At 44.1% G+C, this 24,745-nt stretch overlaps 1 protein-coding gene, 2 non-coding genes and 2 pseudogenes across 3 annotated transcripts; 3 read left to right on the forward strand and 2 right to left on the reverse strand.

Moving 5' to 3' along the window:
- Positions 1–578: 578 nt before the first annotated feature.
- Positions 579–1,029, reverse strand: LOC145335803 (histone H2B pseudogene; annotated as a pseudogene).
- Positions 1,030–11,241: 10,212 nt separating this feature from the next.
- Positions 11,242–11,752, forward strand: LOC145335913 (histone H2B type 1-M-like; annotated as a pseudogene).
- Positions 11,753–12,756: 1,004 nt separating this feature from the next.
- Positions 12,757–13,476, forward strand: LOC145335857 (histone H2A.J). Its single transcript, XM_080181586.1, has one exon. It carries the CDS (start codon positions 13,027–13,029, stop codon positions 13,414–13,416), a length of 390 nt encoding a protein of 129 aa, XP_080037712.1. The 5' UTR covers positions 12,757–13,026; the 3' UTR covers positions 13,417–13,476.
- Positions 13,477–15,038: 1,562 nt separating this feature from the next.
- Positions 15,039–15,121, forward strand: trnal-uaa (transfer RNA leucine (anticodon UAA)). The gene has a single exon. It is a non-coding gene; the product is annotated as a tRNA-Leu (tRNA).
- Positions 15,122–18,072: 2,951 nt separating this feature from the next.
- trnam-cau (transfer RNA methionine (anticodon CAU)) lies at positions 18,073–18,144 on the reverse strand. Its single transcript has one exon. It is a non-coding gene; the product is annotated as a tRNA-Met (tRNA).
- Positions 18,145–24,745: the final 6,601 nt, after the last annotated feature.

Below are 24,745 nucleotides of genomic sequence, written 5' to 3' on the forward strand. Positions count from 1 at the left end.
GAAGTGTGGAGAGAATCCCCGGCCCTATCCCGCCGGTGGGACAGGCAGCTTTGTGTCCGGAGAATAGGGAGGGCCCGGGGGGGGAAGCGGATCTTAAAGCGCTGCAATGGACTCAGGTCCTGTGTGTGTACAAATCTCACTGATTCCGTCCTCTGGGAAAACTGTGGAATAAACAGATCAGTCCGAGAATAATCTCTTCATTCCCGCCTTTACTCTGTTCCCGGAGCGGCTCCCAGATCACCCGAAATAACAATTAAATAATTTTATTATGAATTTAATTCCGCTGCTGCCAAACTGTGAATATAGTTATCAATGAATCTAAAGAATTACCTTCCGATGTGGTGTTTCTCCTCATTGTCCGTGACAAATCCCAGACTGGGGTTTATAATCCGCTCTCAGTTCAGTTTGATTGTCCCTTCAATGTGAAAGTGTGTGTAAGGGGCGGGTATGAAGTCCCATTCACAGTATTCTGTAACGGGACAAATCTCTATCCTCCAGAAAGAGATTTCTCATTAACTCAATAAGGGAAAAGATGGCGCAGCTTTTTCACAGAGAATGTGGGTGGCTCTGAAAAGAGCCGTTGTGTTTTGGGGGGTTTCTCAGTCCATTGGGGAGTTTTACTTGGAGCTGGTGTACTTGGTCACCGCCTTTGTCCCTTCCGACACGGCGTGCTTGGCCAGTTCCCCGGGCAGCAGCAGGCGCACGGCGGTCTGGATCTCCCGGGAGCTGATGGTGCTGCGCTTGTTGTAATGGGCCAGGCGGGAAGCCTCACCCGCGATGCGCTCGAAAATATCGTTGACGAACGAGTTCATGATGCTCATGGCCTTGGAGGAGATGCCGGTGTCGGGGTGAACCTGCTTCATCACTTTGTAGATGTAGATGGAGTAACTCTCCTTCCGGGATCTTTTCCTCTTCTTGCCGCCCTTTGTTACCGGTTTCTTCATCACTTTCTTCGCTCCCTTCTTGGGAGCTGGTTTCGAGGTTGGTTTCTTCTCATCAGCCATCTTCAGTTTCACACAGAAATAAAGCAAACCCCTTCCGAGCGCTGATTAAATGGACAGTCCCACAGATCTATGTTAATGAGGAATTGGGAAAGCAATGATTGTGATTGGACATTTTAAAAGTTATTCCACTCACTTCTCAGGGGTTCATTTGAGTGGATACGGAAACAGACCAATCAGATTGAGGGGTTTCCGCCAATCACAAACCTCCTTACTACAATCAGGAAGTACATTTTCCAAAGAATCTCCAGGCCCAGTTTCTCAGTGTGGAAAGATCCACCGGGAAATGTCCCCTGGCTGTCGGTGTGAGGGACCCTTCTCCACAGAGGGACTGTGCGGGAGTGTGGGATTCCTTCAGGAACTGTGAATCTCTGGTAATGTGTGTGAGTGTGGGATTGACTCACTCTCTGATACAGTGTGTGAGTGTGGGATTTACTCACTCTCTGATACAGTGTGTGAGTGTGGGATTTACTCACTCTCTGATACAGTGTGTGAGTGTGGGATTTACTCACTCTCTGATACAGTGTGTGAGTGTGCGATTTACTCACCCTCTGATACAGTGTGTGAGTGTGGGATTGACTCACTCTCTGATACAGTGTGTGAGTGTGGGATTTACTCACTCTCTGATACAGTGTGTGAGTGTGGGATTTACTCACTCTCTGATACAGTGTGTGAGTGTGGGATTCACTCACTCTCTGATACAGTGTGTGAGTGTGGGATTTACTCACTCTCTGATACAGTGTGTGAGTGTGGGATTTACTCACTCTCTGATACAGTGTGTGAGTGTGGGATTTACTCACTCTCTGATACAGTGTGTGAGTGTGGGATTTACTCACTCTCTGATACAGTGTGTGAGTGTGGGATTTACTCACTCTCTGATACAGTGTGTGAGTGTGGGATTTACTCACTCTCTGATACAGTGTGTGAGTGTGGGATTTACTCACTCTCTGATACAGTGTGTGAGTGTGGGATTTATTCACTCTCTGATACAGTGTGTGAGTGTGGGATTTACTCACTCTCTGATACAGTGTGTGAGTGGGATTTACTCACTCTCTGATACAGTGTGTGAGTGTGGGATTTACTCACTCTCTGATACAGTGTGTGAGTGTGGGATTGACTCACTCTCTGATACAGTGTGTGAGTGTGGGATTTACTCACTCTCTGATACAGTGTGTGAGTGTGGGATTGACTCACTCTCTGATACAGTGTGTGAGTGTGGGATTGACTCACTCTCTGATACAGTGTGAGTGTGGGATTTACTCACTCTCTGATACAGTGTGTGAGTGCGGGATTGACTCACTATTTGTAAGTATGGACTACATTATGTGAGTTTGGAAATCATGCATCTGATTTGATGCGACCATATCTGAGTGTTGGATTCATTCTATATTTGAGTGTTGGACTCACTGTTTATCTGTTGGATAGTGAGGTATGTGAGTGACTGTATTGATTCTTTCCCTGGGAATATAAGGCAGTGCTGATTTAACTGTGCATATGTCACATACACCATGCTGGATTTATTCTGTACTTGTCACTTCCTGGAACTGGATGTAAAAGAGATTCATCCTGTCACTGTCATTCTCTAACACTGTACATCAGTGTGAAATTGATTGTGTGGTTTCTTTCAGTCTGGGCTTCTTTGTCTGAGTGTGAACTTTTCATTCACTGTCAGTGCCTGGTACTGTGTGGGAATGTGAGTTTAACTCTGTACCTGTTAACATCTGCTGCTGTAAGGTTACACGGATCTCAATCTGTATCTGTCAGTCTCTGGTGCTGAATGAATGTGTGGAATTCATTCTGTATCTGTCAGTCTCTGGTAACCAAAAGGAAATATGTGGAAAATCTCAGCAGGTCTGGCAGCATCTCTAAAGGGAGACAAGAGCTGATGTTTTGAGTCCAGGTGACCCTTTGTCAAAGCTTTGACCTGGAGAGAAGGCAGGGGGTGCAGTCGTGGAGAGAAGTGGGGGAGGCAGACAGAAAGGAGAGGCAATATCAAAACCAGGTTCTTAACAGGGGAGGCAATTCATAGACAGGTTGTGAACACGGCCAGGGTGACACAATGGCAAGAACTCATTGTTCAACATCATTGCTGTTTTCACTCCCAAACCGCTGGGAAGGGGCCTCATTTAGTTCCTATCTCCCAGTGTTTGTTATTATTATTATAGAATGAACAGCAGAAATGTAACTGCACAATAACCATGAGAGCAGCTGTACAAACAAGATCTACTGCAGGCAGCAGGTGGGGAGTGGGAAGGAGAGGCTTTAAACAGTGGCTGCTTGTTTATTTTTCGATATTTGGTTAAAGTGGGAGCTGGAAATAGATATCTGACCCGTGCAAAAGTTCCTGCTGCTTCACACAGCTCAACTCAATCAGCAGTGCACGGATTGGGCTGTTTCTGAATGTCACAAAATTGTTTTAAACTCTCCCCAAACTCCCAGTGAGTAAAAGCAGTTTGGTGTATTACTGAAATGATCTCAAATATTGTCTGTGCTGAAGGTATATCCTTTTTACCCTGGTTCCTAATAATTGTTATTTGTGAAGTTATATCAACAACTTTTATATCTTTTATTTCATCTGTTCCTCAGTTTAGTTAGTTATTTTTCTTGTTGCAGGCAGATATTTGAAGGATTCTGATGATTCCTCAGAACAAGCACATTTTCATCAAGCCAGTTCCAACACAAAGCAGTTCCAGGATCATTCACAGAGCACAGAGATACTGCCAACTCATCGGGTTCACTGCCACAAAGAGAAGGATTCAGCCCCACACTGTTTGCAAGGTAAGAGACAACTTTTCAATCCCAGAGTTGAACAGGAAAAGAGGATTTAGTTTTAATTTCCTTCCCTGCCAATGTGGGACATAGGATCAGGAGTGGGCCATTCAGCCCATTGAGCCTGTACTACCATTCAATCTGATTGTGGCTGACCATCTCCTTCAATGCCCTTTCCCCACTCTATCCCCAATTTCCCTGTATAAGAACATAAGAAATAGGAGCAGGAGTCGGCCAACTAGCCTTCGAGCCTGCCCCGCCATTCAATAAGATCATGGCTGATCTGTCGTGGCTCAGTTCCACATTCCCACCCTCTCCCCATAACCCTTAATCCCCTCTCTTATCAAAAACCCATCAACCCGCGTCTTAAAAATATTTAGTGAGGCAGCCTCCACCACTTCAACGGGCAGAGAATTCCAGAGATTCACCACCCTTTGAGTGAAGAAGTTCGTCCTCAACTCCGTTCTAAACCGCCCCCCCTTTATCTTGAGGCTATGCCCCCTAGTCCTACTGTCCTTTCTGAGCGGGAAGAGTCTCTCCACCTCTATCCTATCCCTCCCATTCATCACCTTATATGTCTCAATGAGATCTCCCCTCATTCTTCTAAACTCTAATGAGTAAAAGCCAAGTTTATTCAGCCTCTCCTCATAGCTCAACCCCCTCAACTCCGGCATCAGCCTAGTAAACCTCCTCTGCACTCCCTCCAAGGCTAAAATATCCTTGCGTAAGTGCGGCGCCCAAAACTGCACACAGTACTCCAGCTGCGGCCTCGCCAATGCCCTATACAGCCGCAGCAAGACCTCCCTACTTTTATATTCAATCCCCCTCGCGATGAAGGCCAGCATCCCATTCGCCTTCCTGACTACCTTCTGCACCTGCAAGCTGGGTTTTTGCGACTCATGCACAAGGACCCCGAGGTCCCTCTGCACCGTCGCCTGCTGCAGTTTTTCTCCACGTAAGTAATAATCCTTCCTACCATTATTCCTACCAAAGCGGACCACCTCGCACTTGCCAACATTAAATTCCATTTGCCATTTCCTGGCCCATTCGCCCAGCCTATCTAGATCCTTCTGTAGACTCTCCACACCCTCCGCACAATTTGCCTTTCCACCAATTTTGGTGTCATTAGCAAATTTTGACACCCTACACTCGGTTCCCTCCTTCAGATCATCTATATAAATGGTAAATAGCTGAGGCCCCAGCACCGATCCCTGGGGCACCCCACTAGTCACCAACCGCCAATCCGAATAGCACCCATTGAGCCCCACTCTCTGCCTCCTATTTGACAACCAGTCCTCTATCCAAGCTAACACCCTACCCCCAACTCCATGCCCCCTGACCTTCTGCAATAACCTCTTGTGAGGTACCTTGTCAAACGCCTTAAGAAAACCCAGAAAGACCACATCCACCGGCTCTCCTCTATCCACCGCCATAGACACATCCTCATAGAACTCCAGTAAATTTGTCAGACACAACTTCCCTTTAAGGAAACCGTGCTGCGTCTGCTCTATCAAGCAGCTCCCCTCAAGATGTCTCGCTATTTCCTCCTTGATGACGGATTCTAACATCTTACCTACAACAGACGTTAAACTAACAGGCCTATAATTCCCCGCCTTTTGCCTGGCACCCTTCTTAAACAACGGCCGTTTTAATCATTAGCCATTTTCCAATCTTCTGGCACTTCCCCGGAATCCAGTCTATATTAATGTTCACACTTTGTGTGAACTTCTGCAGCCCTCTGAGCTACAGAATTCCAAAGGTTCACAAAGTTAAGTCAAAAAAGTGCAGATCTCAGTCCAAAGAGGATCTACCCTTATTTTAAAATTGTATCTAGGCTCCCAACCAGGGGAAACATCTCGCCTACATCTACCATGTTTACCCTTTTAAGTACTTTGTTGTTTTCAGTGAAATACAGGCCCTGTTTCCTCAGGTTTTCTTCATAAGACAGTCCTGCCATTCCTGGGACAAATCTGCTGAATGGTCACTACACTCCCTCTGAGGCAATAATAACCCAAACTGCACACAGTATTCCAGATACAATCTAATAACACTGCTGTCCAGTCAACCCAAGGCTTCACTACTCCTGTACTCAGAACCTCCTACAATAAAAACTAACGTAACATGAATCTTCCAAATTACCAGCTTCATTTCCTTGTTAGCCTCCAGTGACTTATTAATGAGGATAGTCATGTCCCCTAGTACATCAACACTTTCTAATCTCTTAGCATTGAATTAAACTCTGAATATCTGTTCCTTCTACAGAAATGGAAAATCTCACATTTTCTACGTGATGTCCCATCCACAATGTTCTGAGAGGTAATGAGAGGTTCAGAACATTGCAGCTGGAATATCATCCACCTGAAGCTGCTTTGTATCTTTCTCCCAACACACATTTACACTGAGCTTTGTGTCAAGTGCAAACTTCTCAATATTACATTTGACTGACAGGTAGATACATTAATCATAGAATTTGAACAAAACACACCCACTCACAGATATAAAACACGTTGGTCACAAATTGAATAAGAATTCATAACCAGAATAGACAAAAAATGTTGTTGTGAATCTAAAAAATTGCAATTAATTACCTCAGAATATAGCCATTGATACATTTTGTAAATCAATCCAAAAATCTCAGTGAGTCAAACTGAAAGATGTAATGACAATTCTGTTACTGCAAACTGCAGTAATTAATTCCCAGGCTGTGTATCCAAATCTTACCATTCACAGAGCTCGAAATTGAATACCATTGCACAACTTACAAACAGCTACTGAATATAAACCATGACTGGGAAATGTACCCAAATCCATCTGATAAATTAAATCAAATGGCAAACAAATATCAATGCATTATAATTTAAATAAATAGTTTCTAATACAGTGCCTGAAATGCATGTAAATTTAAAGTGCAAAAGTATCCCACATTTCAATACATCACAATGAACAACTGTATGAGGATTGATTCTTACACTCGCATAGATAACAAGAGAATCACAGATGTAAAATTAATCCTATATTCACAAACTCCCAAGAGACAGATGGGAAGAACAAGGAATTCCATAACATACTTGGGAATGACAACTACAGAATGGTTCTTACACCCAAACATTCATCAGAGGAAAAGTGAAACAAAATGAACTCCACACTCACACAGTATCAGCAAGTAACATTTACAGAATGAGTCCTGTCGTCATACACAGCACCACAAGGACTGAGATACAGAAGGAAAATAACTTTGAGCTGCTGTACCTGGGATGGATACAAACAGTATAAATCACACACTCATGTAGTTACTCAAAGTCTGAAGACTGCAAAACTGAAATCAAACTCATGTTGGCTTCATGGCAAACTCAGGAACAGATTTAACCCCATATAAACATACAGCAGTGGAGACTGACATCGTGCCTGAGTCACAAATTCATGTTCAGCTAACCTCACACATGCAGACTGACAACAGACAAACAAATACATGATAAAAATGTCTTTTGTATACAGTGTCCAATACTTACAGGCACAAAATTAATCACCTTCTCTACAAGAGATGGAGTGATGAGATTGAGTCCCACACTCAGCCTCACTGAGTAGTTGCAGTGTATCTCACATATGGTACACATTGTGCTCCAGTGGCTGAGGGAGGAAATGCTGAAGCTGGTGTGCAGGTGAAACCCAAAATATTATTTTGTAATTCAGATTCTTTTATGTTATTGGAGATGCATTTTCCCAGTGAGTGGAGAGTACTGCATCTCTGACCTGACATGTGGCTTTTCAATTGTGGAAAGTCTTTGGGGAAATAAGGGGTCAGTCACTGGCTGTGAACCTGCTCTGCTCTATTTTTAAAGCTCAGTAAGAAGTCTTACAACACCAGGTTAAAGTCCAACAGGTTTATTTGGTGGCAAACACCGCTAGCTAGTGGCTTTGTTACCAAACAAACCTGTTGGACTTTAACCTGGTGTTGTCAGGCTTCTCACTGTGTTTACCCCAGTCCAACGCTGGCGTCTCCACATCATGACTATTTTTAAAGCCACAGTCACATTGTGACAGGATACAGGAAGAACCTTGTGCTCATTTCTCATTAATTACAGTCACAAAATGATGACCATCCTGAAACATAATGAAAGATGTGAATTATGAGCAAGAGTCGGCCGTTCAGCTCTTTGAGCCCATATCGTCACACAATGAGGTCATGGCTGATTTTCCATTTCAACACCATTTCCCTGCTCTATCCCCATATCCATTAGTGTTACTAATATGTAGAAACTGATCCATCTCACTCATGAACTTAATCAACAAGTAAGACTCCACAGCCCGTTGGACTTATCATTCCAAAGAATCACCCACTCAGTGAAATAATTCCTCCCCATCTCAGTCCTAATGAGCTGCCCCTTATTCTGAGTCTGTGTCCTTTGGTTCCAAACACACCAGCCAGGGAAAACATTCTTCCTGCTTCTACCCTATCGAGCCGTGTAAGATTGTTGTATGTTTGAATGTCAGCACCTCTCATTCTTTTAAATGCCAGAAAATAAACGCCTGGTGTTTCTTGTTTTTACTCAGACAATAATCCCTCCACCCAAGGAATCCATTTAGTGAACCTTCATTCCACTTCCTCTGTGGCAATCATGTTTTTCTTTAGGTCAGGAGAACAATACTGCACACAATAGTCCAGGTGCTGTCTCAGCAAGACTCGATATAATTACAGTAAAATATCTTTACCCCTGTATTCAAACATCTTGTAATAAAGGCAAACATTCCATTCTCCTTCTTAATTGCTTGCTCGAGCTGCAGATTAGTTTTCTGTAACTCATGAACAGGAACAGTCAAGTGCTTTTGAATTTTGACACTTTCAAGCCTCTCATCATTTAAGGAATATTCTGCACATTACATTCCATCTGTGTAATTGTTGCCCACTCTCTGAGCCACTTCAAATCCCCTTGAGGAGGTTTTGCCTCCTCCTCACAACTCACACTTCCACCTTATTTTGTGTATTCTCCAAAGTTGCAACTGTTGTCTTTAATCACTGCATCCCAATGATTGATATAGGTTGTGAATGTTGGGGCCTGAGCACTGATCCTTGTTGTACTCTACTTGTCATTGTCTACTAACTTGATATGACCTATTTTTCCTATTCTCTGTTTCCTTTCCTGTAACCAGTTCTCAATCCAGGCCAGTATTCCCCATGTGCTCTGATTGTGTTTATTGACCTCTTGTGTGGAAACTAATCAAAGGATTTCTGAAAATGTAAATATACCACATCAGCTGGTTACTCTTGATCTCGTTGCTGAAAATGCTAGTTGCATCTTCAGATCTCCAACAGGTTTGCTAATCCTGATTTCACCTTCATAAGACCACCAGGAATTGTTATAGTAGAATCATAGAAGATACAAGCAGCAGTAGATCATTTGGCCCTTGGAGCTGCTCCAGCATTCGTTTTGATCGTGGTTGATCATCAGAATCAATATTCTGATCCCTCCTTCCCCCGATATCCCTTATCCCTCGAGTCCAAAGAGCTAGATTGAATTTATTCTTGAACTCGCCTGAACTACTTTCTCTGGTAGTGAATTCCACAGATTGACCAAGCTCTCAGTGAAGAAGTTTCTCCTCACGTTTTGCCTGAACTCAGGTCATGTTTCCTGGATTTGTTGTCACCTAATATAGAAACAAAGAACCAAGAGGTAGGAAACAGAATACTGTATTTGCAATCTGCAGATTGACAAGAACAGCATAAAACATTGCTACTCATAAAATACAACAGCTATAGAGTACAATCCACATCTTCCTCACACTGACAGCAAAAAATAATACTCACATTGCAACAATTACCAGATTCTGCAATAAAGACACACAGACCTACCACACACACTGACAGCAGGAAACTGAAATCCCTCCATGTCAGAAACAGAGAGGGACAGAATAAAACCCTTTGTCGTAAAGCAGAAAATGACTGACATGGACTGAAATCCAGATTTATGTTTCAGGAACTTATAAACAATCCACACGTCACTAGCAGTGTGTGCTAGATGTTGAATAACGAACATGCACAAGTTAATAGTCATGATAGTTAGGCTGGTGTCTCATCTCTATTTAGTGTTTGAGTGACTAAGTGACGTTTCATAGAATCCCTACAGTTCAGAAGGATACCATTCAGCTCATCGAGTCTGCATTGACCACAGTCCAAACCAGGCTCTTTCCCCGTAACCCTTCTAATCCCCTGACGCTCAGGGGCAAGTGTTGATTCGTTGGTTAGTGTCGAATTTAATTTGTTACAGTCCAAGTTGTGAACCTTTGTCATGTGATCCTTTAAGATGGTCGCTGGGAAATATCAACCTCAATGGGAACTGTAATATCGCAAATAACTGAGACCTTGAGAATTAGTGGTAAAGACACACTCCAAGTAATAGAACAGCATGATGGGAAAATACCAACACCCTTATACCAAAGACTGATATACACAGATTAAAAACCTACCCACGTGTCAGAAATAAAAGTGTGCAGTGAAATCACACACACAAATCCCAAAACTGAAGCGCAGTTAGAAAAAACATCACACGATTTTCCATTTCAGAAACCACCAGGTGCCAAATGAAATACAGAATAACATCCCAGGACCAACATACTGAAAAGCCCACACTCTCTTAAATACTGAATGTTAGAGAGAAAATAAAACACACGGGCATATATCAGAGATTGCAATTTCTGGATGAAATCTTAATATCACTGACCACAGACTGGCAGAGATAGAAACAACATTGAAATATCAGATACTAATAGACACAGCATGAATCCCACTCGCACAGGGCTGACAGAGAAGCATTTGGAAATAGAATGTGTGTATCCTGTTGTGGAATCGCTCTCGCATTGTTCATTAACTGGCACCAAATAGATTTTGTTTCTGATCCCTCAATGCCATCCCACCCCACCCCACCCCACCCCACCCCACCCCGCTCCCAAGAACTCGAATTGTGTTGAACAGTAAATCACCCTCCGGGATTGTTTCTCTAATCCTCTCTGAACACCTTGTAGTCAGTAATGTCCAATTCTCATTCCACTCCTTCTCTCAGTCAGTTTTCTGTTTTAGCCACACTGTTAGTGTCACATGTGGGACTTGTGGCTGCTGCTCATCAAACTTATTCCCCTTTAACCCGCCCAGTAACTCTCGCAATAACCCCTGTCTGAGCCCAGATACTCTGTCCTGCCAGCTCCCGGTGATGGGCGGGGAAGTAAAGCGGAGCAGTTGGTGCTGGTGAGGAAGGGGAAATGTATGAAGAGTATCAGCAGTCTGATAGAGTGATGTGGGATTAGCAGCAGAGAGAATGTGCTGGTGTGGCAGAGGGAGTGAGAGAGTCAGGGGGGTTTGGGTGGATGGGGCCGGACAAGGGGAAAGGACGGATTGAAAACTGAGAGAGTTTGTGGGTTTGAGCAGCAACCAATGTGATTGGGTATCTACACTAACCAATCAGAGACAGGATGACGAATTGCCATCAGTGTGAATGAACCAATGGGAACAGGGCTTCCAGCCATCCTTCATTAGCATAGGCCTGTGCTTTGGTCTATAAAAGAGGAGTTCCGGGCCCCATTCAGTGATTGTGTGTCTGAAATTCAGTGGGAGGATGGTGGATGAGAAGAAAGCGCCGGTTTCCAAGAAGGGAGCCAAGAAAGCGCAGAAAAAGCTGCCGGCAAAGGGCGGCAAGAAGAGGAAAAGATCCCGGAAGGAGAGTTACTCCATCTACATCTACAAAGTGATGAAGCAGGTTCACCCCGACACCGGCATCTCATCCAAGGCCATGAGCATCATGAACTCGTTCGTCAACGATATTTTCGAGCGCATCGCGGGTGAGGCTTCCCGCCTGGCCCATTACAACTAGTGCAGCACCATCAGCTCCCGGGAGATCCAGACCGCCGTGCGCCTGCTGCTGCCCGGGGAACTGGCCAAGCACGCCGTGTCGGAAGGGACAAAGGCGGTGACCAAGTACACCAGCTCCAAGTAAAACTCCCCAATGGACTGAGAAACCCCCCAAAACACAACGGCTCTTTTCAGAGCCCCCCACAATGTCTGTGAAAAGGCTGTATCATTAATTTAGCTTCAATGATTCCAACGCAGCGTCTTGTACAATAATAATTGTTATATTTCCCGATTATCAATGATAGACACGGAGTAATGTAAATCAAACGCCCGGTGGATCATTGGGTCTGAGTAATAATGTTTAAAATTAATTAACTGCTACCTGCCCTTCTCTGGGTTTAGATCTCAGACGCGTTGATGTTCGGTCCCTTTCTCCGGCTTTAGAGAGAGATTTAATGGAACAAATGTGTCAGAATCATCGAATCCCTACAGTGCAGGAGGCCATTCGGCCCATCGCGTTTGTACCGACTTCAATCCCTCACCCATCCTCATAACCCGACATATTTCCCCTGTTCATCCCTCTGATACTGGGGGCAAATCCAATCGACTCAAACCCGCATGTCTTTAGGCTGTGGGAAGAAAGTGGAGCGCCCGCAGGAAAACCCAGGCAGACACGGGGAGAATGTGCAGACTCCACTCAGTTTCCAGTTCTGTTTGTTTGGTCTCAATAATCGATCAGTTTATTCCCTATAAACCCCAGTTGTGCAGGAATCCTCAGTCTGGAGGAATATGGGGAACAGTCCGTCCGTTTGCAGAACGATGAAACTTCCTGGCGGCTGGTTGGAGAGTTTTAAAAAGGGCCGAGATGAACCCCGAATGGATCCCGGATTCTAAAAGCAACTCGGGACAAAATGGTGCAAACAGACTGATGTTTCAAAAAGGTTTGTTTTTTAGTTAATTATTGATGGGATTTTGTATTTCTTGATTGAGAAATATATTTGCGAACTTTCCAGAAATAAATTTATTTTCGGCTTGTTTTCAGATAAACCCAGAGTGAAAATGAGAAAGTGCCGGATCCAGGTTAACTCTAGACTGGGGAAGGAGAGAAAGGGAGATTCTCCATTCCCGATCAGAATAATTTCCCAAAGGGATTTGTTCTTTTCCCCTTTGGGGACTTTTCCAATTTGAAATGAAATCGGTGGGAAGCTGAGAATTTGGGCTTTTCCGCCCTCACTCCGTGGAGGCTCCGGATTGGTCAGTTCAGCAGATTTCTGATTGGTCATATGGACAAGATGCTGAGAGGTAGCAACAAAGTGACCAATCAGCAATGTGGGCCCTCCATTCCTCCCGGAGCTAGAAGAGAAGCGAAAGGGAGTGGATTTCAGCATTCTTTGTGAAAGGCTTTGGGAGATTGGGGAAATGTCTGGAAGAGGAAAGAGCAGCGGGAAAGTTCGGGCCAAGGCCAAGTCTCGCTCCTCCCGGGCTGGACTGCAGTTCCCGGTGGGCCGTGTTCACAGGCTCCTGAGAAAGGGCAACTATGCTGAGCGTGTGGGTGCCGGAGCCCCGGTCTATCTGGCTGCTGTGCTCGAGTATCTGACCGCTGAAATCCTGGAGCTGGCCGGGAACGCGGCCCGGGACAACAAGAAGACCCGCATCATCCCCAGACACCTGCAACTGGCCGTCCGCAACGACGAGGAGCTCAACAAGCTGCTGGGAGGGGTGACCATCGCTCAGGGCGGGGTGCTGCCTAATATCCAGGCCGTGCTGCTGCCCAAGAAAACCTCCGCCGTCTCCAGCAAGAGCAAGTGAAGCGGCCATTCTTTCATCTGATAACCCAAAGGCTCTTTTCAGAGCCACTCACTTTATCTGGAAAAGGGCGGCCTGATGTCTATCGGTCAGATTCTGCACTGCTATTCACAGTCCAACTGTTTCCCGCTTTGTTTTATCAATCCCTGTACCCATTATTGATACAGGTGTTTTAATACATGTAAATTTATGCTATTTATTGGAGAAACTTTTACACGTTAGAAACATCATTTCCAGCACCATGTCTGAGGTAATTATTTAAATACAAGTACACAATTACCCCAGAGTGAGAAACAGCATCAAAGATTGTCTGAAAAACACCCCAAACATAACGGCTCTTTTAAGAGCCACTCACAATCTCTGTGAAAAGGCGGCGCCATCTTTTCCCTTATTGAGTTAATGAGAAATCTCTTTCTGGAGGATAGAGATTTGTCCCGTTACAGAATGCTGTGAATGGGACTTCATACCCGCCCCTTTCACACTGAAGGGACAATCAAACTGAACTGAGAGCGGATTATAAATCCCAGTTTGGGATTTGTCACGGACAATGAGGCGCAGAACAATATCAGGATGTAATTATTTACATTTAACGATAACTATCTTCAGTTTCAGAATAAGGTTCTTTTTTCACTCTCGAGTTACCTAGGCACCGCTCCGGGAACAGAGTAAAGGCGGGAATGAAGAGTTTATTCTCGGGCTGATCTGTTTATTCCACAGTTTTCCCAGAGGATGGAATCAGTGAGATTTGTACACACACAGGACCTGAGTCCATTGCAGCGCTTTAAGATCCGCTTCCCCCCCGGGCCCTCCCTATTCTCCGGACACAAAGCTGCCTGTCCCACCGGCGGGATAGGGCCGGGGATTCTCTCCACACTTCCCATTGGAACATTCCCGGCCGCTTTCAGGGGAGAGGATCAGAAATTAGCCGTTTCTCTCTGTCCCTGTGAAGCCTGTGTGAAGGGGGTTGGTTGGGAATCTCTCTGTTTCTGCTTTTCCACTGAGCTGAGATTTGCTCGGTTTTAAATTGCTGAGCGGGGTCTGATTCCCGCCGGTTCCAGATAAGAGATTGAGACATTCAAACTGTTCCTAAAATAGCGGCAGGATTCAGTGAGGGGAAAATACAATAAACAGATGAGAAAGTGTGAGATTGAAATACTTTCCTGAACATTAAGGCGTTCGGTTATTTTGTATTTTTCCTGCACTGAAATTGGCGGGTTTTTCCCATTTGAAAATGTAAACCAATCAAAACCTCCCATTTCTACTACCTCGCTTTGTGATTGGTCACTCCGTTTCTATGCAATTCTTAACCAATCAGAGCTGGAGTCTGGCTGCAGCCTCACAAACCGCTCCCAATGATTATTAATAGAGATGAAACTGCCCCAATCTGGATTGGAGTTATTCAATGGACTTTGTTTCCACAGAGAAATATTTGAAGAAATCAGATATTTCCTCCACACAAGTTCCAGGGGAGAGTGTCGCCAGCTCCTTCTCACACACAGTCCGAGCTCAGAGACACAGACAGTTCATCAGTTCCACAGTCTCCGAGAACACGAATCATTTCAGAGGCACATTTTCAATCCAACAGGAATGACAGCCGCTGTGTCCCGATCATGTCCAGTTCTCGTACCAGGGTGGCCGAGTGGTTAAGGCGTTGGACTTAAGATCCAATGGACATATGTCCGCGTGGGTTCGAACCCCACTCCTGGTAGAAGGATTTTTAACACTGCATTCTGCACCCTCTCCCCTCCTTCTCCCCTATATATTGTGTGATTGGTTTGCTTGGTCTGTATAGCACGCAAAAAAACAGAGTTTTCACAGCTTAATACTGCATGTCACAGTAAGAAATCAAATGAAAGTTAGTACCGCTGATCGGGGGATCCATCAATCTCAGTCCAAACTATTATCAGACCATCACTGTGTCAATCCCACAATAGAGCAGTTTTAACTCCAAATTAAATATCTGATGAAACGGAATTTCGGTTAAATGTTACACAATTAACTTTCATAAGGTACTTTGAGATTCGAGTTAAATCCCAGTCATGTCACCCACATCAGGGGTTTGGAAGTGGCTGTACTAATCCCCATAGTGTATTCTCACAAATACATTAGATACAAATGTGAAACACAATCTCAGATTGAGATATTCTGACAGTGAGTCTAGCCTGAGATACAAACTCAGATTCCAGTTGAAAACTCACCCTGATTATGAAACTAAAAGTTACAATTTCAATTTGATGACTATGAAAAGACCCATAAATTATAAACTAATCCTAACCCCTCACTCACACTGAGTCAGATGAAAGACACTGTACTAATTCCAGACTGAGTTCCATTTTACATTCATGTCAAAATTCTTACTCAGAATCAGACTGAGTGTCACAGACCAAATCAATGTGAATAACCTGAGTGAAACTTGTATAACAATCCAGTATCAGATTGAAGGATACATTATCTTTCACAATTGTGTTCAGATTTAATGCTGGGCTGAAACTCACTCACATTGTTTGCTGAAAACATACTGCATCAGTGGCCTGTTTCTGTGTTGGAAAATGATTTGGAATTAATCCAAATTGATAACTTGTCCCAGAGATTGAAAGTTATTTAATTAATCCCATACTCACACGAAATCCCAAAGACAGATAAATAAGAGAATAGTTCTGAATCGCATATTCAGCGTCAACAGCTGAAAAATCCAGGTTGCTTCCTGCTCTCACTCACAGGAGCTGAGTCTGAGTGATATGAAATAAATCACACACACCAAATGTATCACTGAGAGATTTGGAAACAACCAAAGGCTCACACAGACTAATGGATACAAATGGGAGATTAGATAGAGAGAGACGTGGGTGAAAAATCCCAAATGAAACTCGCAGTTTTAGCAGCATCATAGACTTATACACAGAGTTAATTCCACTGATAGCTACAGCAGGAAGCTGATGTTCTACAAACAGGGAAATCAAAGCACATGTTCCACAAACAGCCCCAGGGGATTTAATGTTACGGATGGTTCCCACATTTACTTAAAATGCTCACAGACAAAGAAGCCATTGACAGATTTAGACTCATCCAACACATACACTTTATAAGAGTCTGACAGACACACATAACTGACCCCCTCAGAAACAACACCAGACACATTCAAATACAGAATGGAAACAGATATTGAAACATGTGAATTGATTGTAAAACCAATTGTGTGTCTTGGACAGCCCATAGCTACGGGGATGTGGTGAAACATGAGGACAAATCCTATCATATCCACCACCAGGCAGGTCGCAACTGCACAAATAATAGCAAATTACTGCAGATGCTGGAATCTGAAACTAAAAGAGAAAATGCTGGAAAATCTCAGCAGGTCTGGCAGCATCTGTAAGATGTCAAAGGGTCACCTGGACTCGAAATGTCAGATCTTTTCTCTCCTTATTGATGCTGCCAAACCTACAGAGATTTTCCCGTATTTTCTCATTTTGTCGTTCCTGCACAATGTGATTCTGCAATGGGGCAACACTTACTAAATAATCCTGATTGTGCTCAGAATTACACTGACAATATGATCAGAAGAGCAGAGGTTTTTTTTTAAAGCGACCTCCTCTTTAAGACAGAGGTGAGGAGGAACCTTTTTGATCAGTTGATCTTCTTTTTACTTCCGTCATTCTTGGGATTAGGGCATCACAGGCTCGGCCGGGATTTATTGCCCGTCCATAATTGCCCTGGGATAGGCAGCGCTGAACTGCAATCTTCAACTGCTGTCACCAATGTCATGTAGGTACACACACAGTGCGGTTTGGAGGTGGTTGGGGGAGAGGAGGGGGGTGGTGGGAGCTGTTGGGGAGTGAGAAGACCTACTGGCACTGAAGGAATGGCAATATATTTCCAAGTCCTGATGGTGAGTGGTTTGGAGGGAGATTTCCATGTGGCGTTGTCCTGATGTGTCTGCTGCCCTTTTCCTCTAGGCCACAGTCATGGTGGGTTTGGAAGATGTTGTCAAATGAGCCTTTGTGAATTCAGGCAATGCATTTTGTAGAAGGTACACATTGCTGCCCCTGTCTGTCAGTGGTAATATAAACAGACTTGTGACTAATAAATACTCTTTAAATTTAACTTTTGGTGGAGGGAGCGACTCTTTGTGGATGGGAAGCGAATGAAATCAGATACTTTGTACTGGGTGGTGTCAAACTTCTAGTGTTGTTGGAGCTGCATTCACCCAGGCAAATTACATCTGGAAAACAGGTACTCCGGGTTCCTTCCACAGTCCAAAGACGTGCAGGCTGGGCAGATTGGCCATGCTAGATTACCCTTTGTGTGGTAAAAAAAAAGTGAAGGTTAGGTAGATTAGCGGGGTGGGTGTGTGGGACTCTGACTGTAGGGCATGGATGGGATGCCCTGTCGGAGATTCGGTGCAATTTAAATGGGCCGAATGGCCTCCTTCACAATTGTAGGGGTTATGTGACTTTTGGTCTTTTGACTGTGTCAGAACTGCCCTGATAATAAAAGGGGGAAAGACGTGTTTGTAGCCTTTACATCAGTGAGCTTGTGGCAGATTAGATTGTCTATTGTCAGCGAGAGTTGATGAAGATAACTGTGTCCTGGAAAAAAATAGCAGAGTTACTTTTGGGGAGCAGAGAAATGATCTTTTTAAACTGATCCTGAAAATCTAAATAGCAGAGAATGGTTTCGATCCATCGACCTCTGGGTTATGGGCCCAGCACGCTTCCGCTGCGCCACTCTGCTACAAGATAATAAGTTCCTGTTTATTATTGTTGTGCAGTATCAGGACAAAATTTTACTGTCGTATTGCAGTTTAATGACGGCAAATATGCTCCGACTGGCGGCACAATTCCACTGTCTAACACACAAATAATGGAACACACACAAAAGCAGCGCCAGATTGTCAGGAGACAGAAGATCAGACACAGGCAAAGCAGAATGGACCGATTGCTCATTTGTGTAAACTGTTCATGAAAAGATCAGGCGTGATTTTATTGAATGGAGGAACAGGCTCGAGAGGACAAATGGCCGACTCCTACTCCAAGCTTTTATGTTCTTAGATTCTTCTTTGGATCCAATACTATTTAATTTATTTTGTTATCCATGATTGGGCCACTTTTCCAGTTATGTTTACGTGCCAGAAAGGAATGTATAACTCTTTAATTGCAGACACCTCTGCCTTAAAAAAATAGCCATTTCTTATCCACCGTCATGCCATTGAATGGATCTATTAATCCATAATCTATTTTAGCAAACACACCACTCATACCTTCCTAGTTTACTTTATTAAGATTTAGGATGCTATTTCAGGATTGGACTTGTTTCACGTTTATGGACTGATGGTAGCTGTTCCACAAAGCAGCCAGTTAATCAGTCACATTGTTAGTAGTGAAATTTTGCAAAAAATATAATGTTGAAAAAGTTATTTCTGCTGCGTGTAGACACTGAACTATAAGGAGAGATAATACAATATTCCATTCAAAAACTTATGATATTTCTTCCCTTTCCTCAGCCAATCCTCTCACTGTTCTGTGGCTGGCAGGGCTCTCAAGTGTGTCGCTCCCCTGTCCCACACTTGGAACATTTTCAATCACTCCACAAGGATGAGTAATTTCTGATAAGAGTTTCTAGTCACCTGCCATTTTCATTCTGCATCTTACTTTCATACAGATCATTCTGTCCTCGGTCTTTCCTGGTATTCAGACCTCCTCTCCTCCATTCAGGTTTTTCTACCTTTATACATCTGGTAATTGTCCCTTTCAACTGTGTGACTAAATCTTATTATTTAATGCATGTGTGGTTCAATTGATCACAGACATTCTATTTGCTTTTTTTTCACATGAGCCCCTCTGCTCTCCATTTGCCTATAATGCATTACATTTATAACTTCCACCATTCTGATGAAAAGATGTTGATCTGAAATCTTTGCCATTAACTTTGTTCGTCTCAGCAGCAGCTCACTTGTTACATAATTGCAGAACTTTGAAATTAAATTCATACTTCCTGCATTCATACTGTCTGAACTCGGGAATCAGGTTGAGAGAAGTTTGGAGAGAATGGATTAAAATCATGATTGGTTTCAATAGAGTAAATGTAAATAAAATGTTTCCATGAAACAACGGCACAAGTTTGTTGTGAATGGTATAAAATAAGAAATAAGAACGTCAGGGAACACATTTGTCGTTGGGCAGTAAAGTTGCTGTGATCCTGAACATGATGCCTGTAATCGAAGCCAATTGGGATGAAAAGTAAAAGTTAAAATACCATTGGACAAATAAGGATAGAAATACATTTTGAGGCTGTAATTTAGATAAGAGGAAGTATTGCACTGAACGGAGAGGAAATCTCGTTCAGAGTTTAAATATATTTTATGTTCTGTTTTATTCAATGTAATGGAGGCCTGGAGAACCCAGGATTCAGCGCGCGAGTGAATACGGTCTATCTCATTCAGATTGGTCCGCACGGCGCAGGCGCCATTAGGCCGCGTCCCCGGGTCCCGTCTGTCAGTGCGGAGCATGCGCGGTGCGGCTCCCCAAAGCTGAACGGGGCTGCGCGCAGCCGCAGTAACACCGAGTCAGAGGCGCCCGGGGCCCGGCGGAGGTGCGGGGAGGGAGCCGGGGGAGCGGCACCATGAAGCGGATGGTGCAGCGAGGCCATCCTCACCGCCCCATATGGAACAGTGTGAGTGAGAGGAAACAGAGAGGAGTGGGTAATGGGTGTGTTTCAGACTGGAGGAAGGTTTCCAGTGGAGTTCCCCAGGGCTCGGTGTTAGGAGCCCTGCTCTTCCTGATATATATTAATGACACACACCTTGGTGTACAGGACACAAGCTCAACATTTCCACACGCCCCCAAACCTGGAGGCATTGGCAACTGTGAGGAGGAAAGTGGGAAACTCCCAAAGGACACAGGCAGCTTGGTGGAATGGGAGACAAGTGGCAGTGGGGAAAGTTCCAGCACCGATTGCCCCGCGGCTGCCCCTGGGGATCATGCCCACCCTCAGTGCCCGGGCAAGGCAGTGTGTTGGATAGAGCACTTTCTGGGGCGCGGAGAATTGTTTTCATTCATGTGATATGTGTGTGTCACTGGCTTGGCCAACATTTATTACACTAATTACCCTTGAACTGAGTGGCTTGTTGGGCCGTTTCAGAGGGGATTTAAGAGTCAAAAACATACTGTGGGTCCAGAGTCACAGGTAACAACAGTTAATGTGGGTGTATTTCCTTCCCTAAAGGGGTATCAGTAAACCAAATGGGTTTTTTACAACATTGCCATCATTAGATCTTTAATTCGAAAGTGCTTGATAGAGCAGACACAGCACGGTTTTGTTAAAGGGAAGTCGTGTCTGACAAATTTACTGGAATTCTATGAGGATGTGTCTAGGGCGGTGGATAGAGGAGAGCCTGTGGGTGTGGTCTTTCTTGATTTTCAGAAGGCGTTTGACAAGGTACCTCACAAGAAGTTATTACAGAAGGTCAGGGGACATGGAGTTGGGGGTAGGGTGTTAGCGTGGATAGAGGATTGGTTGTCAAATAGGAGGCAGAGAGTGGGGGTCAATAGGTGCTATTTGGATTGGCGGATGGTTACTAGTGGAGTGCCCCAGGGGTCGGTGCTGGGGCCTCAGCTATTTACCATTTATATAGATGATATGGAGAAGGGAACCGAGTGTAGGGTGTCGAAATTTGCGGATGACACCAAGATTGGTGGAATGGCAAATTGTGCGGAGGGTGTGGAGAGTCTGCAGAAGGATCTAGGTAGGCTGGGCGAATGGGCCAGGAAATGGCAAATGGAATTTAATGTTGGCAAATGCGAGGTGGTCCACTGTGGTAGGAATATTGGTAGGAAGGGTTATTACTTAAGTGGAGAAAAACTGCAGCAGGCGACCGTGCAGAGGGACCTCGGGGTCCTTGTGCATGAGTCGCAAAAACCCAGCTTGCAGGTGCAGCAGGTGGTCAGGAAGGCGAATGGGATGCTGGCCTTCATAGCGAGGGGGATTGAATATAAAAGTAGGGAGGTCTTGCTGCGGCTGTATAGGGCATTGGTGAGGCCGCAGCTGGAGTACTGTGTGCAGTTTTGGGCACCGTACTTATGCAAGGATATTTTGGCCTAGGAGGGAGTGCAGAGGAGGTTTACTAGGCTGATGCCGGAGTTGAGGGGGTTGAGCTATGAGGAGAGGCTGAATAAATTAGGCTTGTACTCGTTAGAGTTTAGAAGAATGAGGGGAGATCTCATTGAGACGTATAAGATGATGAATGGGATGGATAGGATAGAGGTGGAGAGACTCTTCGCTCAGAAAGGACAGTAGGACTAGGGGGCACAGCCTCAAGATAAAGGGGGGGGTGCGGTTTAGAACAGAGTTGAAGAGGAACTTCTTCACTCAAAGGGTGGTGAATCTCTGGAATTCTCTGCCCGTTGAAGTGGTGGAGGCTACCTCGCTAAATATTTTGAAGACGCGGGTTGATGGGTTTTTGATAAGAGAGGGGATTAAGGGTTATGGGGAGAGGACGGGAATGTGGAACTGAGCCACAACAGATCAGCCATGATCTTATTGAATGGCGGGGCAGGCTCGAAGGGCTAGATGGCCTACTCCTGCTCCTATTTCTTATTTCTTATGTTCTTATTCCAGATTTTAATTGAGCTCAAATTACACTATCTGCTGTGGTGATATTCAGGTCCCATTGAATTGCCCCTGGATCTCTGGGTCATTAGACCAGTGACAATATCACTAGGACATTACCTCCTCACATGGGAACTGCAGCCGCCATTGACAGATATCAGCAAGTAGTTTATTGTGGGTTGATTGTCAGTGAGCTGAAACATGAACTCTGTTTCTCTCTCCACAGATGCTGCCTGACCTGTTGTGTATTCCAGAATGTTCTCCTTGTTTCAGATGTCCAGTGTCCACATGATTTCACCTGTGAATTATTGCAGCTTTTGCTCAGAAAACTGAGGCCTGATATAGACAAATTAAGAGCCATTTTGAATCAGGCTGGATGTTGGTTTTGGAATTCAGTCCCTCAGTTTCGATGAAGGTAAGTTTTTTGTTTGGGTGACTTTGGTTTGTAGAAGCAGGAGAAATGGATGGCTTTAATTCTGGGTACATTTGAGAGCATCAGGTCCAAACACTTCTGATCAAAGATTATTAACTGTGATCATTCTGTACAATTACAGAAACATTGCAAACTTGCACACAGTAAGTGCTGGACAGAGAATCAATTCCACATTCATATCCAGTATCAGACTGAATTAATTCCACACTGAAAAAACTGTAACAGAGACTGACAGAAAAAGGGTTAGTTCCACACACACAATACCAGAATATAAGGAGAAGGAGCAGGAGAAGGCCATTCAGCCCATCAGGCCTGTTCTGCCATTCAGTAAGATCATGGCTGATCTGATTGTGGCCTCAACTCCACTTCAGTGCCTGTCCCCAAAACCCTTGATTCTCTAGTGTCTCAAAAATCTATCTAACTCTAGACTGAATCTATTGAATGACAACAATTAAGGGTCCCTTAAAAGTAGTAATTCCTCCTAATCACCATCTTAAATTGGAGATGTTTTATCTTTAACCTGTGCCTCCAGTTCTAGTTTCCCCCTATAAATGGCAACATCCCCCTCAGCATCTACACTGTCAAGCCCCTGAGAATCTTATATGTTTTAGTACAATCCTCTCTCATTCTTCTCCACTGAAAATTGACCAGACTTGTTTAATTTTTCCTCATAAAATAACTCCTTCATCTCAGGAATCAGGCTGCACTCGCTACTGTTTGCTAAGCTGATCGTGACCCACTTCCATACACTAACAGACCCTGACACAGTCATTATTCTCGGATGATTGAGTCAATTCCACACCTACATACGGTAACAGAGATTGACAGAGTTAATATCACACTGCAGTAAAGGATAGAGAACACTTAATTTCAGTGTCACATACAAATCAGAGATGAACAGAGAGTTAATGCCCCATTCACACACAGTAATAGAGAATTACAGATACAGAAGTAAGTCTATATGCACACATACTAACAGAGATGGACAGAAAGGTAAAGGCTAAATTCAGCCCAGTCCCAGATGGCCATAGGCTGTTCTCCCCTTTCATGAATAACCCCAGCTGGTACAGGAATTGAACCCACACTGTTGGAGTTACTCTGCATCACAGCCCCACTGTCCAGCCAACTGAGCCAATCAACCCCCAGAATAGGACAGAGAGGTAATTGCACATTGAAACACAGGAACAGAGACTGGCTAATCGAGTTAACTCCACACTCACTTGCACTAATAGAGGCTGAGACATCAGAGAATTAATTCCATCCTCAAATAAACTGACAGGAAGAAATTTACTGTAATTCCAATGAAACACAGTAACAGATGCTGACAGAGAGTGAATGGTGCTCTCGTACAGGTTGACAGCAGGAATGAGTTAACTCCACATACAGTAACAGAGATGGACAGATACAGAGTTAATTTCACACACTCACACTATAACTCACACACACACTTGAAGAATTCTTCTGACCTGAATCATACGGCCTCTTCATTGTTTCGTTATATTTTCTATCATCCTCATCATCCAAGGAGCCCGGGCTTTGGTTCCCCTCCCTTTCACCCTGATCAGAATGTACTGAGTCTATACCTGAAATATCTCCTGAAAGATCACCCATCACTGTTACAGTTTTTCCTGTCAGATTTTGGCTCCATTTGACTCTGGCTCAATCCCAGCTCCTCCCATTGAAGTTAGGCCTCTTCCAGTTCAAAAGTGTTACTTTAGATTGTTCCTTGCTAATATCAAGCTTGTGTTACAATGATCACTGTTACTCAAGTGACCACCCACTAATACGTGGATCATGTGGCAACATTCCTGTCAGTCTGTGTGAAAATGCAGTTAATTCTATATCTGCAATGCATGATCTGCCTGCAGATTTGCTGCTCTATTTCTTTCTCACCACACCTCCCTTTTTCCTATGTGACTATTTGTGCTTCTAACTCATCAACCTTATTCACCACACTGTCCCATGTGCCACCAAGGTTGCTGGCATAGTGGACAGTAAAGAAGGTTATCTAGGATTGCAACAGGGCTGATGAATGACAGATAGAGTTTAATTTAGATAAATGCAAGGCGATGTATTTTGGTAGATCAAACCATGGCAGGACTTGGTCAGTTAATGGTAGGTACTGGGGAGAGTTATAGAACAGAGATTAAAGGGTACAGGTTCATAGTTCCTTGAAAGTGGAGTCACAGGTGGACAGAATGATGAAGAAGGCATTCAGCAGGCCTGGTTTCATTGGTCAGAACATTGAATACAGGATTTGGGACGTCTTGTTGAAGTTGTTACAAACGTTGATCA

Source organism: Carcharhinus amblyrhynchos, unplaced genomic scaffold, assembly GCF_965287045.1.
Source record: "Carcharhinus amblyrhynchos unplaced genomic scaffold, sCarAmb.v2.hapA scaffold_42, whole genome shotgun sequence".
NCBI lineage: Eukaryota > Metazoa > Chordata > Chondrichthyes > Carcharhiniformes > Carcharhinidae > Carcharhinus > Carcharhinus amblyrhynchos.